The sequence below is a fragment of the Ictalurus furcatus genome, chromosome 17, assembly GCF_023375685.1.
Source record: "Ictalurus furcatus strain D&B chromosome 17, Billie_1.0, whole genome shotgun sequence".
NCBI classification, from domain to species: domain Eukaryota; kingdom Metazoa; phylum Chordata; class Actinopteri; order Siluriformes; family Ictaluridae; genus Ictalurus; species Ictalurus furcatus.
Genome location: NC_071271.1, coordinates 17,505,143 through 17,521,767, shown reverse-complemented (window position 1 = coordinate 17,521,767; position 16,625 = coordinate 17,505,143). Strand labels below are relative to the sequence as shown.

Here is a 16,625-nt window from a genome sequence, read left to right as displayed (position 1 = left end):
TGCAGTGGGTAGCTTTGCCGCCTCACAGCTCCTGGGACCCCGATTCAATCCTGATCTTAGGTTACTGTCTGTGTGGAGTTTTTGTGCATATCTGCCCCCCCCCCCTTTATTGTTAGAAATTACACCACGTGAGCCGATAAAGTACACTATACTACAATATTTATATAGGTTTATATAAGTTTATATAAGTTTTTCTTTTAAATAATGTGGTTATAACAGCCTTAGAAATACCTTCAAGTATTACAAACTGTAGCTTTAAAAACATAATGAGCTTAAATTGTTTTTCTCATTTTAATTGTAGGTATGTTTTGTTTTACATTTGCTTTGTCTTGTTTTTTGTTTTTGGTTTGTTTGTTTGTTTTAATTAGATTTTTTTGTTTTGAAAATTAATTTGAAATTAAAACCGGCCTGTGTATAGTATTACCCAGAATACACAGACTGGTAAAACCAGGTGTTGTGCCGAAATCACTGGAGCAGAATGAGCGGTGCTGTAAATAAAAGATGTCCATTGGACAAGCTAGATATTGTCCTGAGCATCGAAATGCTTGTATAGAAAAGAAATAAAACATTAATGCTGCTGTTTTTGTCTGCTGCTAGACTGCTAATGTGTTACTATTATGAATGGTTTTGTTAGGAGTAGATGTTTACAGTAAAATGGCACACTTATATAGCACTTTTATCCAAAGGGCTTTACACTGTGTCTCATTCACCCATTCACTCACACACCAATGTAAGACGTTAACTTGCCATCTGGGTCAACCCAGCCGCCCTTGTTGAACATATTCTGATTGTCTGATACATGTAGGCTTATCTTTATTCTTATAACTATTTACTGTAATTACCCAATAATGTTGGAGAGCCTATAGTTTGTTCTTTACAAATGCATATTACTCTGAGATATGACACAGTAGGTTAGGCTGACAGGTCAACATTATAGCTAGAGAAATATGTTACCCCTTTTTATTTCATAATAACTGACTATAATATTTAATAAAGTGGCTCTTGTGATGTGTCAGCTCCTCCTCTTTCTATTTTACTAAGCATATTGATCAGATATTGATATATTTATAGATACCATACGTTCAATGAATCTGACAGGTCAACATTGTAGCTACAGAAATATGTTACCCCTCTTTACTCTAACTAAATCTATAAGTCTAAGTTCATCAAACTCATTCAGGTAAGGTAAAAGTTTCTCATTGTCTTACAGGTTTATTTTTGTTGTCGCTTGAGAAACAGCAGCGTCACCAATTATTAGACGTTGCCAAAATATTGAACCTGTTAGATCTACTCAGGCCGCTTCAGCCTCTGCTCTCACACATGATTTTCTGGAGATGCCAGTGATCCTGACCCTTTCTGCTCTCCAGACATACCTGATCCATCCTGATGCCCTACCTCTGGATGGAGCCCTCATCAACTGGAGGCTACAGCCTGGAAATTGCTGAGGATGGTACCACTTGAAGTACTATGGAAATGGTTTTGGACCTCAATTCCACATGGACATGCTGGGACTTCGGTTGCTATTATGGCCTTAGGACTGCAATTACATACAACTTTGCACTCAGGTCTCCTTTAGTGAACAGTGGACTAGTTCAGCAAAACAAAACTGACTTCATATAAAACCATAATGATGAGGATGGGTTCCCTTCTGAGTCTGGTTCCTCTCAAGGTTTCTACCTCAGATCATCTTAGGGAGTTTTTCTTCGCCACCGGCTCGCTCGATAGGGATGAATTCACACACTTAAAATCTGTATCCTTTGTTTATAAGTTTCTGTAAAGCTGCTTTGAAACAATGCCCATTGTTAAAAGTGCTTTACAAATACAATTTAATTGAATTGTTCTTCTTCTTTGTTTTTGTTTTTTCCACTTACTGGACTGGAGTGTGGGCAGTAGCTTGGCAGGAAAAAAAATTAAACAAATAATAATAATAGTAATAAAAATAATAAAAATAATAAAAATAATAATAATAATAATAATAATAATAATAATAAATAGAAAAAAAAACACTAATAATAATAATACCAAAACAATACTGCGTAAATAAAAGAAAATAAAGAGATAAATGGCTATATACTAGTTATTCGTACTATAGATTACTAAATTCTCTCACTTATCCCAGTATTTTTTAAATAGTTTATTAGGGGGCAGTGCATTTTCCCAGATGTTTCCCCCAGCAAGTTCTCTAGTGTCATGTTTTGTTTTCCAATCTGCATCTCTAGCTCAGTTCTTTCCTCCTCATACCTTTTGTAGTCTAACAGAATGTGTTTCACTGTCTCTTGTGTACTGCAGTGTGTGCAGAGTCCAGTGGGGTGTTTTCTTATTCTGTTTAATTATAGGCTTAATCCAGCATGACCTATTCTAAGACGCGTAATTATCATCTCTTCTTTTGGGTTTCTGCCCTGCCTCACACTCATGCCTACTTGTTTTTGTATGGTATATAGGTGTCGTCCGGTGTCAGCTGTGTCCCAGTATTCCTGCCATATTTTATGTGCGTGTCCCTTTATAATGGTTTTGATCTCTGCTCTACTTAATGGTACTTGTATATCAACTGTTTCATGTTTTATTGATTGTTTTGCCAATACATCCACAATTTCATTCCCTTCTATCCCCACATGTGCAGGAACCCAGAAGAAGGAAACACTCAGCCCCTTAGCATGAAGTATGAGAAGCAGATTAAGTATTTGGTAAACAATGTCTTGTCTGCGTGATGTTTTCCCAGACTGTCTTGAATTGAATTGAATTGAATTGAACTCTGCACTAATGTCTGCACGCTCACGGTCATGTGCAGTTATGATGCGACACGTGATATGATTATCACGTGACCTGACAAAGTACAAGTGACAACAGAGAGCGTACAGACGACTTGAGTCTGCAGCTACAGAGAGCGGAAACTTTCATTTTAACTTTAAAACGAACTAACAATGGCTGGCTTTAAAAACTAAATGATGACGCTTTACTAAACGGACATTTGTAGGTTAAAGTTTTGAATGCTTCCAGTGTGTCATCATGGAGGAAGACTCGGACACGAGGGAAATCATGTCGGCAGACACGCTGAGGCCGCTGGAGGAGCAGGAGGCGCTGGAGGAGCAGGCGGAGCAGGCGGAGCAGGCGGGAAGCCGCTCTGGCTGTTCCGGGTCTCCTCCATTCGCCTGTCCGCTCTCAGTCACTGTCGAGCCCGTGCTCTTCCTCTCCATGTTCTCACTGGCACTGCAGATGCCACTTTACACGCAGTACCTCTGGGATCGCATTAGCGAGGATGTGGGCTATAACGGCACGAGAAGAGGAGGAGGAGGATGTGGTAATTCATCTGCTGAACACGAGCCGCTCCAGAAGGTAGTTTTATGAACAATAAACGCATGCCCATAAGTTACGCTGACTGACGCACGAAATGCACTTGGACTCACGAGGACCCCGATCCTGTGTCGCGATCTAAAACAGTACATGCATTTCAAAAGTCACCCTCCTCTCAGAATAAGACTTTCATCCATCCAGTCATCCATCAGCCTATGAAGTGTCCTGTAAGACCCTTAGGGAGTCATATTAGTATTAGTATTGCGATATTAGTAATATGACCAGGGTGGCTCTGTGGGGTCAATGCAAACTGTTTCTTTTGTGAATTGTAATACAGCAAAATCCAGTCTTATTAAAATAACAGACCCTTTAAAGATCACAGGTACCTAACAGTTTATGTTTTGGATCTCCCAGGCGCTTGCTTGTAAATGGTCACGTGACCAGTTACAGACAATTCAGGAAAAACCAACTTTCCTAGACTTTTACAAGCAAACAGCTGTGACCGGTGGAATTAAATGGATTAATATTGGAAAATGCTAATGAGTATTGGCTTTTTTTATGCAATAAGGCATTTAAATAAACCTCAGCATTGTAAACAGAGCAGTGTATTAGATCGAAACCAAGAACAAAATGGATGCAGGTTCTGGATAGCGGTGCAGGGTCAATGGAAGAAAAAAGGTGTTTAAATTTACCTTTTGAAAAAGGCATGTTCACACCACAGCAACCTGCAGATTTTTAGGCCAGGGTCACTGGGTTGATTCAAGACAAAGGGAAAGTGTCCAGAATCCTCATGAAAATGAATGAACTGTATCTTGCCCCTGACTCACAGAATGAACATTTGAAGTGTTTTTCTTTGAAAATGTTAGCTGCAGAATATCAAGAGTTCCATAGGATTAAACAGAATTAAATGGAAACAAGGAAACAAACACTGTAATTAATGTTTGTTTGTTTTTTTCTTTCTAGGAGGTGGAAGCTCTAACTGCACAATGGAGCTTGTACATCAATCTGGGAGGATATCTTGTGGGCCTCTTCGTTGTGATCCTGCTCGGCTCGTGGAGTGACCGAGCAGGACGGCGTCTCATCTTGATTCTTCCCAGTTTAGGTCTGGCTGTCCAGGCTGCTGTCTACCTGACTGTCATGTACCTGAAACTGCCTGTGGCCTGGTTCCTATTGGGACGAATCTGCAGTGGCTTGTCTGGGGATTTCAATGCCATTCTGGCTGGCTGCTTCGCTTATGTGGCTGACATCAGTGACAAGCGTTTTCGCACATTTCGTGTGGCGATACTGGAGGCATGTCTGGGGCTTGCTGGGATGTTTGCAAGCATAATTGGGGGCAAATGGCGACATGCACAAGGGTAATTTCTTTTTTGTTCAGTGTAGTGGGTTTTTTTTTTTCCTTTTTCAAATGACTTGTTCTGTGCCTTAAACTACAAAGTAATTTTAATTTGATTTCATGACTGGAATTTTAATATTTTATATATATATATATATATATATATAATATATATATAAATTTTAAACAAGTGTTGTCCTTGACTTTAGGTATATCAACCCTTTTTGGCTTGTGCTGGCCACAAACCTGGCCACGGCCCTCTACGCTTACCTCTTCGTACCCGAGTCAGTGACTCCTGACCCTGGGGCAAGGCTGTTCTCCACTCAGCACCTCAGAGCTGTCTATAATCTGTATGCATCTGGAGGACAAGGAGGACACAGGACCAGACTCTGGCTCTACACCCTCTGCTTCTTCCTGGTGGTCACAGTGCATTTTGGATCACGGGAGCTGTACGTACTCTATGAGCTGAGTACACCTCTGTGCTGGGACTCTGAGCTAATTGGGTATGCCTCAGCCGCTCAGCACATGGCCTACCTCACCAGTCTGCTAGGCCTGAGGGTCTTACAGCGCTGCCTTGATGACTCCTGTGTGGCCATCCTTGGCCTGGTGTCCAACATAGCTGGCTTGGTGGTGTTTTCATTTGCAAACACTACAGGTCTCATGTTCACAGGTAACATTTCCTCAAACAAGAGATTTTATTTTATATGTATTTCTATTTATGTAGTTAGGTTTGGTTTGTGGAAAATGTAAATAAAAATCCTTATTGTGCTCAGTTCGAATATGTTTTTTGTTAACATTTGTTTAGGGACTGATATATTGAGCAAAGTAGTTTAAAAAAAAATAAAATTATGAATGAATTATCCCATTTTGCATGAACTTTCTTCACAGTTCTACATTATTAAGAGGTGTGGTTAGGTGTTCTGCTGTGCCATCCAATCAGATCAGCTCCTGTCTTTCTCTTTAAGAAGTGTGGGCAGTGCAGCACAGTGAGATATTTCATGGAATATGATAAAATATAAAAATCTGTAAATTATCTTCTAACTACTTGGTTAATAGACTTTGTGCAGAAAATATACTTTCACTAGATTTTATGTCAGTATTTTAGTGGTTATAAGAGAAGTGATTGGGATACAAGTGCACATGGCAAAAGTCCAAAAAAGCAATATTAATGGCTGGTTAAATAATTAATTGTGCCAATGTTTTTCTGCTGATAGCAAATAATAAACCACTTGTGGGAGAAAATCAATGTTGATGAATGAGTTTCATGCGTAATACATCAGTTCTGAGTGAGATTGCGCACACAGCCACGACTCACTCAACCCATTCATTTCATTTCATACATTTAGTCTTCTTTCATTTAATAATTGGGAATTTAATATCCAGTACAATTTAATATACAGCTTGTTCCTTGTCACTGATTGGCAGGCCTTTAGAGCAGCGGTGACCAATCTTATCCACAAGGGGCCGGTGTGGGTGCAGGTTTTCATTCCAACCCAGCAGGAGCCACATCTGATTCCACCTGTTTAATCAGTTGATCTTGGCTTTCAATAGACTCGGGTGTGGCTTCTGTTTGGTTGGAATGAAACCTGCACCCACACTGGCCCTTTACAGATAAAACTGGACACCCCTGGGTTAGAGCAGTCTTCTGACAATTTTTTTTTTGCCCTTTTTCAGAACACAAACTGTGAGTTTCTCTTAGGACACCATTTATCATGTGACCCCAAATGAGGTTGCAACCCTTAGTTTGAGAACCCCTGGTCTACAGCCTACTGCAGTTCATTAACCTGATAAATCACTGGCAACAGCCCACCTTCTTGACCCCATTCAGGATTTGATTAGAGTAGCCTCTTAACTTGCTGCTTATGGTCTTTGGATTTGAGGATTAGATGACTTACTCACTTTGGACTTGATATTTCCAAGGCTACGACAATCTAAGCTATGTGCCACAAGGCAAGCCTATTAAAGGCTAAACATCAAGGAAATAACTCTGCCTCTTTTAATAACTGTTCCACTAGTTGACGACTGGTCAAATGCACTCTAATCAAAGTGCAAGGAATTGGATGACCAGGCTTTTTAGGTTCAGACTTCATACATACTATCTACTCCACACTGCTATCCATTGGCTTTTGTGAATAAGTAGTTATGAAGGTCAACATGAACCCTGTGAATCTGTGTGTTTTCCAGGATACGGCCTGTGTTTTCTCCTTATGGCTTCCACCCCAGTCCTGAGATCCAAACTGTCCAAACTAGTGGACCCTTCGGAGCAAGGTAGAGCTTAAATCTGAACCAGTGCTGAGTGTGATACCAAACAAAGAACAATTACAATTAAAAAGTGTCTTTGCTCCAGGAGTGATTATGTGTATAAATGCTCTTAGGTGCTCTCTTTGCGTCGGTGGCTTGTGTAGAGGGTCTGTGCTCACTGGTGGCCAGCGGAGTTTTTAACTCGCTCTACCCCGCCACCTTACACATGATGAAGGGACTTCCTTTCCTCTTCGGAGCCATGCTCCTTCTCTTTCCTGCTGGAATAATTGGGTAAGATGACAAGGGAGGTCAGACTCCACCTTGGCTCAGAAATTAACCAAGCAGTTTGTTTCCCCTCAGTGATCTGTGTTACGTAATGGATTTTGATTATGGTCTGGTTAAGATTGTACTCTAAAGATGCTCTGGTTCTGATGCAGAACTCTGTAAAATTGCCTGAATCATTGTTTGGTATAATCATTGCACCGTTTCATGCCAGTTCAGATGTATATTTGTGTCATTTTAACTTCTCAGGGCCTTGTGGTTCAGAGAGAGGAGGATCATTAATGGAGAAGCTGCAGTGAACTGATACTGGCTGTGCAAAATCCTTGACCTTAAAAAGGAGAAAAAAGACAACCATCTCAGTCCCAGACTCTGTTTTATGCAAAATGTCTATGTTTACTGCTCAGAACATTTTGATGAAACTTGTTTTTTTTTCAGTAGAAATCCCATGATGTGTGATATAAAGGAATAATGGGTACTTTAACTGTATTAACAGTTAAACAGTTTTAACTGTGACTTTTGTCATTTTATACTTTTTGAGCAGCTGTATGTCTAATAGAAGGCTATGGGATTTCGATAAATTGCACTAGTCTTTTTTTTAATTATTTTATAATCAATTCCAGCATTATGGATGTGACCTTTGCACTCATGTTGGCTAGCAAGATGTCTCACAGCAGATATAAGCTTATGATCAGTGAGTCAGTTTGCACATGTTGTCATTTAACCTCTTGAGTACAATGAAGAGAAATCTTAAAAAGTATTGATGTACATGTTTCATATATATATATATATACGTACACTATATGGCCAAAATTCTGTAGATACCTCACCATCTCACCCATATGTGGGCCTTCCCTAAACTGTTGCCACAAACCTGTTCTAGCATATTAATGCACATGGTTTTTGAATGGGATGTTTAGTACTCAGGTGTCCACATACTTTTAACCATATAGTGTAATTATAAACAGATAACTACTACGATCATTTTATTTTAAATGTTAGTAAGTTGCTATGGGATAAGAAGATTTTTTTTCATACAACAGCACACCATATCCTATTTTATTGCATACATATTACCCAATATTCCATGATATTGACTCATGAACAGCGTAACAGTGCTGTAGCAGTCTGGGAATACAGAGTTACACGGGGTCTGAGAGCATGGCCTGAAGTCCCTTAAGGAGTTTCGGATAACAGCTACAGTCTCAACACAGGACACAGGTCTCCTAAAAAAAACACGATCACAAAGGTTCGCACTCGCTGGGGATGTTCTTATGGTAGCAACATGGATCACGATCATCTGCCGTTCCGACTTATTGTCTGATTAGGTCAGTACCTTGTGAGAATTCCCAGTTCTCCACAAGTTCAGAGAAGTAGGGACAGTTTCAGAGAGTAACTCAGCAAGTACTGGCTGTATGCAGTAGGTACAAAAGGAAACAATACATTGATACAGTTGAAATGAAAGTGTATTTGCTTCCTATTAACAGAAAGTTAATATTGTACAGTTATTTCCTGATAACTTGGCCTGTTCTCTCAGTGGTTTTCTACATCAAACATACATTTAATATATAAACTTGATCTTTAAATATTAAGGCAGCAGCCCAGAAGAGGGTAAAGCTATGAACACTATAAGAGATGTTATCACGGATACTGTAGGTGTTTAAGAGCTTATTGTGATTGTGTGAAGAGTGTATGATGCTGTATATAACAGCAAATATAGATTTTGCCTACAGGTGTACAACTGTACATTGGGTTGTGGCGACAAGATCTAATTATTATTTACGCAATACTGCATGTGATATTGTAGCTAGGTCTGAGTCAAGTAGCCAATTATTGTGTAAGGAAGTAACAATGTGTTTGAAAGCTTGTATAGGTTTCATGTTTTTAAATTGAACAAATTTCTGCAAAGGGGCATTGTTTCAACTGTATAACAAAAAGGAAAGTTACAGTTTCATGCTAATTTGACCAGGTATGGTATCGTAGCAGTTATTTTCATACATCAACCCAATTACGACTTGTTTTTATCTAGTGATCAGGTGTTCCGCATTAATGTCCTTCTATCATATTCAGTACAAGAAACAATTCAAGAAAGTGAAGAACCATACCACATACTGCAGTATGTTACCAGGTCTGATTTTAAACTGATTAAGTAACATTGTCTAAACTCAGCAAAAAAAAAAAGAAATGTCCCTTTTTCAGGAGACTGTATTTTAAAGATCATTTTGTAAAATCAAAATAAGCTTTACAGATCTTTATTGGAAAGGGTTTAAATGATGTTTTTCATGCTTGTTCAATGAACCATAAACAGTTATTGCACATGCACCTGTGGAACAGTCCTTAAGACACGAACTGTTTACAGGCGCTAGGCAATCAAGGTCATAGTTACAATAAGTTAGGACACTAAAGAGACCTTTCTACTGACTCTGAAAAACACCAGAAGAAAGATGCCTAGGGTTCCTGCTGACCTGCGTGAACATGCAATAGGCCTGTTGCAGGGAGGCATGAGGACTGCAGATGTGGCCACAGCAATAAACTGCAATGTCTGTAATGTAAGATGCCTAAGACAGTGCTACAGGGAGACAGGAAGGACAGCTGATTGTCCTTGCAGTGGAAAATTACATGTAACCATGTGTCCCCCAGGACGTGATGGAGAACTTGCAAATGCCTTGGTGGAAGAGTGAGGTAACATCTCACAGCAAGAACTGACAAATCTGGTGCAGTCCATGAGGATATGTCTGTAGTACTTAAAGCAGCTGGAGGCCACCACATACTGACTGTTACTTTTAATATTGACCGCCCCTTTGTCCAGGGACTCCTTATTGCATGTTGCATATTGCAGGTGAATGTGAGAGGACATTTTGGGGTTTTTTTTGCTGAGTTTATAATGAAAAGGAACAAATAGTAGATTACATAGATATGGTTGGGAATAGACACTGTATTTGGATTCCTGAGTGATTAAGCAGTGATAGCTTTACATGACATATTAAGGATCAAAAGATTACAGAGCTTTACAGTACTGTCTGTCTTCCATGTATCACTCATTTTAATCCTAGCACATAAAGTAATAGAACTGGCCTATCAGAGGTTGGTAGCATTAACAGTTAGTAGTTCGGTCACTGATTAAGTGTGCATATTTAGCAGGTATCCCTAATTTTTCCATCTGGGGATTAATAAAGTATTATCTTATCTTATATGATAAGTGGGAAAGCTCAACATTGCTGAGTGGTTGGAGGAACGTTCTGCTCTGGCTCCATGCAGGTCTTTGAGCTGTCCAGCTGCTCTTGACTGGAGCCTCTCTTCAGGAAGCGAAGAATCTTTTCTATTGAGGCTTCCTGATACTCATGGGACCACCTGAGTATTGAAGAGGTCAATGTTATTGATAAGCTTATCAAATTATTTCAGCAATTATGTCTTTATTTGGGAGGTATATTAAGTGCAGTAGTTCCGTTCTTATCGGTGGTTACAGGGACTGGAAAGAAATCTGCATTAACACAGCAGCTGAGGAAATCAGAGTGGCTAAGCAATGACATGATGACAGAATTGAGCATTTGACCTTTTTTTTTTTTAGTTGATAATGCCATTTGACAATGCCAAAAAACTAATTGCTTTATGTGTTAGAAATTAAAATTTAGAAGAATACAGTTGATCTCAGAATTGGATTTCCTCTAATCATGTAGCATTACTGTTAACAATGAGAAGAGAAGCTTCAGAAAAATGGGAAGATCAATTCAATTAGCTGGTATCTTTATGCTCTGAATTGATTGACGTTAATGTCGTAATCTTGTCTAATGAAAACTGAACACAGTTAAAGTGTAAAATTAACCTGCCTAAACCTCGAAATCCACCAGCATTTTTGCCACAGCCGACCATCTTCACTACTCTACTTCTTGTAAGAACTGTGCACATGTACGCTTTGTGAACACTGACTCACTTGATGCCGTTAAATGTGAGGACGGCTTGCATGTCCTCAGGAAGAGAGCTGGGATCAGGCCACTGAAAGTTGTCGGTGACAGGAACAATGTTCTTCTTTCCTTTGAGGGCGGTGACAATCTCCTGCAGATCACACACACCACCATGTCCGGACTTTACTAGTACATGTAATCACATTGAAGGTGGAAAGGAATAATCTAACCTTATGAACCCAGTCTTTCCTGCCGGTGTCACCCATGCATTTGTCCAGAGCGTTGGCTGACAGCACCAGGATGAAGTTACGCGCTCGCTGCACGCTGCTTATCAGCTTCTCCTCAAACTTGCCTGCCTCCAGCTTCTCCACATCGATGAAAACGCTGAAGCCACGCACCTGCAAGTGCACCTTCAGCAGACTGAAGGAAAAGAGATACTTTCATTTTCAATAAAGATTCAAACTGATACAAATGCTTTCGTTTTCATGTCGAGGCTTTCAGCTCTTTGGTCACAAGTTATTAGCGTTCATTAGGATATAAAACATTTTATTGTACAACAAATTACAATCACTACCAATCGCTGCTCAATCGATCTTTCAATCGATTATAAATGAGGTTTGGCGTAATCTAATGTTCATGATTATTGGTGTTAGTTCTGACCTTGCAAGCTGTGATCCAGTGGTGCGCCGGTAGCTGATGAACACATCTGGACCTGTGCACTGTGAGTCAATGAAACAGGGCCTGGCAGGCCGGCGGGCAGCAGTGAGGATCTGAGCCCTGTGGATTCCGTTCTCTATACAGCAGTCCCGCTGCAGCTGTTCGTCCGTAATCTGGAGGAGGTTGGTACGACCCACACCGGACTGCAGCATGCTGTAGGTGTACTGACGGAACCGTGGGTCTATGTCTGCTAACCAGTCGGCCAGATTATTAGGGTCACACATGGAGTAGTTAGCATAAGTCTTCAGTACCCGCAGGTCTCGCATAAACCTGACAGAGTGATCATAACAGAGGGCATTGCGTGAAATAAGACTCACCCCATTCACCTGCCATTTGATGACTCACTTCTGCTAGGTATCCAATCATTCTAGCTAACTATATGTGTGGTAGTTTTGGAAAACTCATCGGATGTTACCATGACTGAATTCTGGTGAACAGGTTCTGGTTTTTTGGTTGTTGTTTTTTTTTTTTGTTTGTGTTGGGGGGGTGGATGGGTGAATATAGGGTTTTTCTGCTTATAACATACTATGCCACCTCCACTAAGAAACCATAAATATATTTCACTAAAACAGTGTGCAAATGTTTTTATTTACTTTATTTATAATCTTGCAAATGCTATCTTCCTGGGTAAGCAGCTAGTTTAACAATCACAGTGGTAAAAACTCATTCGCACACGGTTAATGTCTGTTACATGCAATAGTAAAACAGACATAAGTCTAATAAATTAAGTTTGTAATCGGATATGTTTTAACTGCAATGTCCTCTCTTTTCACTATTGGAGTTAACCAGACTTTAAAATGCCAGAACTTCAAAATCTCGGAGGAGGCCTACATTTTATTTACAAACAAAATTTTATTTTTTTTTAACGGGTGAATAAAAGCAGCCAATAAGTGTCCAGTATAGGCGGGAACTCCTTTAATACTGTTTAAAAAGCATCTCATGGTAGGATTCCTCAAGAAACTAGTGGAGAAAATGCCAGGAATACATTTCTGGAAATTCTAGGCAAAAAGGGTGTCTACTTTGTAGATGCTAAAATACTAAATTATTTTTATTTATTTTGGATTTTTTATCACAACATAATTGCCACAGTTCCATTTGTGTTACTGCAGAGTTTTGATGACTTTATTATTATTCTAAAATGTGGAAAAATGAAAATAAAAATAAAGAATGAGTGTGTCTAAACGTTTGACCGGTAGTGTATATGTAGTAGAAAATGTTACATTTTCACCATGTAAATGGTGCCTTTCACTCACTAGTCAAACTAATGCATTACCCAGAACTCTTAAATCAGAAAGGAGTGGGCATTTGTTATTAGTCAAATGTGCAGGATGCATTTTTATATGAGAACAAATTGTCCTCTACGCAGCATTGTGTAAATTTGTAATACCCGTACAGACATCTACTAAACATTAGACTGGAATTAACACTGATTCCTGGGACATCTGTTCTTTTTCCTACTTCATGCACGGTGATTTGATGGTAAGAAAAACAATGGATATGCGATTACTATCCACACTCAAGAATTCAAATCATATTTTTTCCCAAAACTATCCTTTACACATAACTACAAAACGTGTATGTTTGGTTTCAGACCAACCTTTTGCGAGTGATCCCAGAGGTCATGGCCAGGTCATTAATCAGGTTCTCCTCAGTGATGTTAAGTAGCAGGTCACCATCCACCTGCAGCCCCTGACACAAACACACACACCAAATGCACACAGATAAAAGTCAGTCAGAATGCTGTGATCACCCTAGTGGAAATAACCTCATTGTTCAAATGGCACAGTTTTAGTATCTGCAAGGATCTGATCATAGGTTAGTACCACGTTACTATACATTCATATTACGTATGTGTTCTTATCTATACTGAACAACAAAATTAAGCTGCTGCTCACAAACCTGGAATCGATCACTGAAGGCACTAAAGCCAATCTGTTGCAGCCATGTTTGTACCTCCACTGTTTTCCAGTTAGGAACAGAGGACATTATGTGGCGTGGAACATCTTCACCCATCATCCTGAGGGCCCTTTTGGCCAGAGAGAGTGTGGTGGCATTGCTTGAGTACATGACAATCCTCTTTAAACTCTGAACTGCCCCAATCTCCTGAAATATCTGAGAAAAAAGATGCACAAATTGAATAAAATCATCCTCTTCTAACCGACACCGCCCTCGCTGTTAAACCTTCAGTATGTATGCTCTGTGAGGTTCCCTTTTGAGAGTTGTACACTCTTGATTGATCTAAAACTAAATTAACATGCAATCCAAATCACTGTCAACAGAAGCCTGAAATTTAGGGGGAAAAAGCCAGATCCGTTGCATTTTAAAGTACCTCTGGTCATTTCAATTTCAATTTCGCACTCTGCCTCACCCTGATGTTGTGCTGCCGGAACTTGATGCCACTCTCCACACAAAGATAGAAAGCAGCGATGCACTTGCCCTCGAGCCGCGTCCCATCCAGAAGGGGCAAGAGGTGCTGCAGGTCAGCAGCGGTGCGTCCCTGAACGCTGTCGGCGGTGTCTTGCAGGCTGCGCGCAAACTCATCCGGGTCGAGAGAGGCGATGAACGGCTCCACTAGCTCCAGCGTGCCTGACTTCACCACCTCGCTCTCCAGCTCCCTGTTCGCAGCGAGCACAGCCACAGCCAGGCATGCGTGGAAGCGGATCAGCTCATCCTCCTTTGAGAAGGCCAGCGGGAAGAGCCACTCAGCTGCCTGCTTCTCGATCATCAGGCGCTGACACCGGTGCCCACCATACATGGCGCAGTTGGCCAGAGCCACGGCACAATGCCGCAGCACTGTGGGATCTGTACCCCGGCACCAGAACAGCAATGCGTCCAGGGCTCCGTCTGCAATGAGCTGGGCCGACGTCTCCTCCGTGTGCTTGAACATGTGTTCCAGGATTCCTGAGATGCTCCGCGCAAGCTGGGCATCTTCCTGCTCACGGGTCAGGTTCAGAATCACACCGAGACCCATGCGTGCTACATAGTCTCTGTAGGAACAGATCTCTCAGTTCAGAATGCAGTTAAGATCCCATAAATATAAGAAGCGAAATTGCAGCTTACCTGTTCTCTGAGATCAGAATCTGCTCAAGCAGCTTGGCGCACTCATACGTGATGTCCTCAGCAGGAGTCCGCAGTAGCAGCAGCAGTGACTCAAGACCTCCGTCCAGTCGTATTCTGTTGCAGATCTGCTCTGCCACTTGCCGGCCAACCGCAGGCAAAACCCAGGCCTCCTCAACAAGTTGGAATATTTCAGCGATAGCCTGCCGAGTCTTTGGCACATCTTCGGATTCTCTGGAGGACTTGAGTGTTTTCACAGCAGTCCGCAGTGCTGGAAGAGATCTGTCCAACGCGGCCTGGACATCGACATGAAGGCCAGGTGAAACAGCCCTGGGATCAGAGGTCAATCTGTGCGGTTGAAGCCGGCTGACCCGCTCAGAGACGGTTAGTCTGTCCGAACTGAACATTGGGAAGCGTCTATATATATTGCTAAGGCAAACAGCGAGAGACAAGAGCATCTAAGAAACAGTTGTCATTGCCTGTGAAATGATTGGTTTGGAAATCTGTAGCTGTGCTACAGTGAAACACATCCAGGATACAGTGTATTATATTCAGCTGTGTCCTTAAGTTGTTTAATGTATAAACAACAAATAAATCAATAATGAAAGTCTTCTTATCCTTTTATCCAATCACTTGATGATGTCACTGTGGGGCAAAATAAATAAATAAATGAGCAGAAGGGAGAGGCCTAGAGAGTTATTCATCATCCCCAATAACCAACTTAACATTAACTGACTCAAATAACAGAGCTACTATAGTGTTGGATGTGAGAAACGCGTGTACCACTAACACACACATAACAAGCACACACACTTCCGGAAGCTACACGACATGCATTGTGTTTATGTTTGTGAGAAGCCCGGTGTTTTCTGTTACCTGTCAGCCAAGCACGGCTCTGCGGCTCATGTGGAGAAAGTCTTCCCCCTCTCCTTTTAGATATATTTATTTAGAAATTGTCGAGTTTATGCGCAAAATTAAACCTTTTTCATTTGCACTTCCTCTGAGCGCATCTTGACCAGGAGCTCGCGACTGCTTCCTCCTCCTCAGCAACACAAAGCAGCACAGAACACGCACGGTAGTGTCGTCCTCTGGAGGCCGAGAGGAGTACAACAACAGTGAGGGGTTTCATTTCAGTAAACAAATCCGTATCGTATAATGAAATAAATAACTGATTTACGTGTTCATATTTACAAATGAACTGAGGAAATATCAGTAGCTGAATAGCTGCAGAACAGCAGACTGTTCATCTGCCATGTTTTGGTCTTCTTGCCCTGATCATGAAGGTCTGAGGCGCTTCAGCAGACTTCAAAGAGAAATCTTTTTTTTGTTTTGTTTTGTTTGTTTGTTTGTTTGTTTGTTTGTTTTGCAGTGATATTTTTTTCCCTGCTAGTTAGCTCATTTTAACGCGCGGTTATTTCTTGATGTGTTCTGTTGCTGTTCATGACACGGGGATCAATAACGTTATTGACTGGGGAAATGTGCGCATGCGCATTGTTCTGCGTTCACTAATGTCAGGGCCAATGTGACAGAAGTGAATCAGCGAAATATAAAGAATCTGATTTAAAAATAAAAATCGGAGGACAACGCCTAACTGTATGAGTGCTTATATTTGTTTAAATACCAATCCAGCTTTTATTTACATTTTTAGGTTGAAGGTTAGCAACATAACCAAATCGTGCTTTAAATTTATTATGTGAATTTATTATGTGAAGGCTTTGGAATTTTCTATTTGACTTTTTCCCCTTCTCTAAATTCTTGGAATGACACCAGTCATTTCCATCAAATCTCGAAAACAAGTAAAATAC

At 40.7% G+C, this 16,625-nt stretch overlaps 2 protein-coding genes across 4 annotated transcripts; one reads left to right on the top strand and one right to left on the bottom strand.

The window, feature by feature from the left end:
- The first annotated feature begins 2,516 nt into the window (after nucleotides 1–2,516).
- slc46a1 (solute carrier family 46 member 1) lies at nucleotides 2,517–9,183 on the top strand. Of its 2 annotated transcripts, XM_053647905.1 has the most exons (6): nucleotides 2,517–3,333; nucleotides 4,255–4,646; nucleotides 4,834–5,294; nucleotides 6,809–6,892; nucleotides 7,000–7,156; nucleotides 7,397–9,183. In XM_053647905.1, the coding sequence occupies exons 1-6, from the start codon at nucleotides 3,007–3,009 to the stop codon at nucleotides 7,449–7,451; spliced, it is 1,476 nt and encodes a 491-aa protein (XP_053503880.1). In that variant the 5' UTR covers nucleotides 2,517–3,006; the 3' UTR covers nucleotides 7,452–9,183. The 2 variants fall into 2 exon arrangements, with proteins under 2 accessions (XP_053503880.1, XP_053503881.1); XM_053647906.1 differs by lacking the exon at nucleotides 7,397–9,183 and having other exon boundaries at nucleotides 7,000–7,160.
- Nucleotides 9,184–10,142: 959 nt separating this feature from the next.
- On the bottom strand, nucleotides 10,143–15,861 carry sarm1 (sterile alpha and TIR motif containing 1). 2 transcript variants are annotated; one of them, XM_053647902.1, is made up of 9 exons: nucleotides 15,697–15,861; nucleotides 14,824–15,465; nucleotides 14,132–14,750; nucleotides 13,663–13,875; nucleotides 13,361–13,452; nucleotides 11,707–12,033; nucleotides 11,277–11,466; nucleotides 11,076–11,197; nucleotides 10,143–10,495 (listed from the first exon to the last, which is right to left on the bottom strand). In XM_053647902.1, the coding sequence occupies exons 2-9, from the start codon at nucleotides 15,276–15,278 to the stop codon at nucleotides 10,354–10,356; spliced, it is 2,160 nt and encodes a 719-aa protein (XP_053503877.1). In that variant the 5' UTR covers nucleotides 15,279–15,465; nucleotides 15,697–15,861; the 3' UTR covers nucleotides 10,143–10,353. The 2 variants fall into 2 exon arrangements, with proteins under 2 accessions (XP_053503877.1, XP_053503878.1); XM_053647903.1 differs by having other exon boundaries at nucleotides 14,824–15,249; nucleotides 15,697–15,781.
- Nucleotides 15,862–16,625: the final 764 nt, after the last annotated feature.

What these genes read in the sequence shown, in the direction of transcription:
- slc46a1 (XM_053647905.1), top strand. Translation starts at nt 3,007, where the DNA reads ATGGAGGAAGACTCGGACACGAGGGAAATCATGTCGGCAGACACGCTG. An exon ending in AAATGGCGACATGCACAAGG is followed by an intron (nt 4,647 to 4,833) that starts GTAATTTCTTTT and finishes CCTTGACTTTAG; the next exon opens with GTATATCAACCCTTTTTGGC. An exon ending in TTTCCTGCTGGAATAATTGG is followed by an intron (nt 7,157 to 7,396) that starts GTAAGATGACAA and finishes TTAACTTCTCAG; the next exon opens with GGCCTTGTGGTTCAGAGAGA.
- sarm1 (XM_053647902.1), bottom strand. Translation starts at nt 15,278, where the DNA reads ATGCTCTTGTCTCTCGCTGTTTGCCTTAGCAATATATATAGACGCTTC. An exon ending in CCTTCAGTGATCGATTCCAG is followed by an intron (nt 13,453 to 13,662) that starts GTTTGTGAGCAG and finishes TGTTTGTGTCAG; the next exon opens with GGGCTGCAGGTGGATGGTGA. An exon ending in GGAAAGACTGGGTTCATAAG is followed by an intron (nt 11,198 to 11,276) that starts GTTAGATTATTC and finishes TGTGATCTGCAG; the next exon opens with GAGATTGTCACCGCCCTCAA.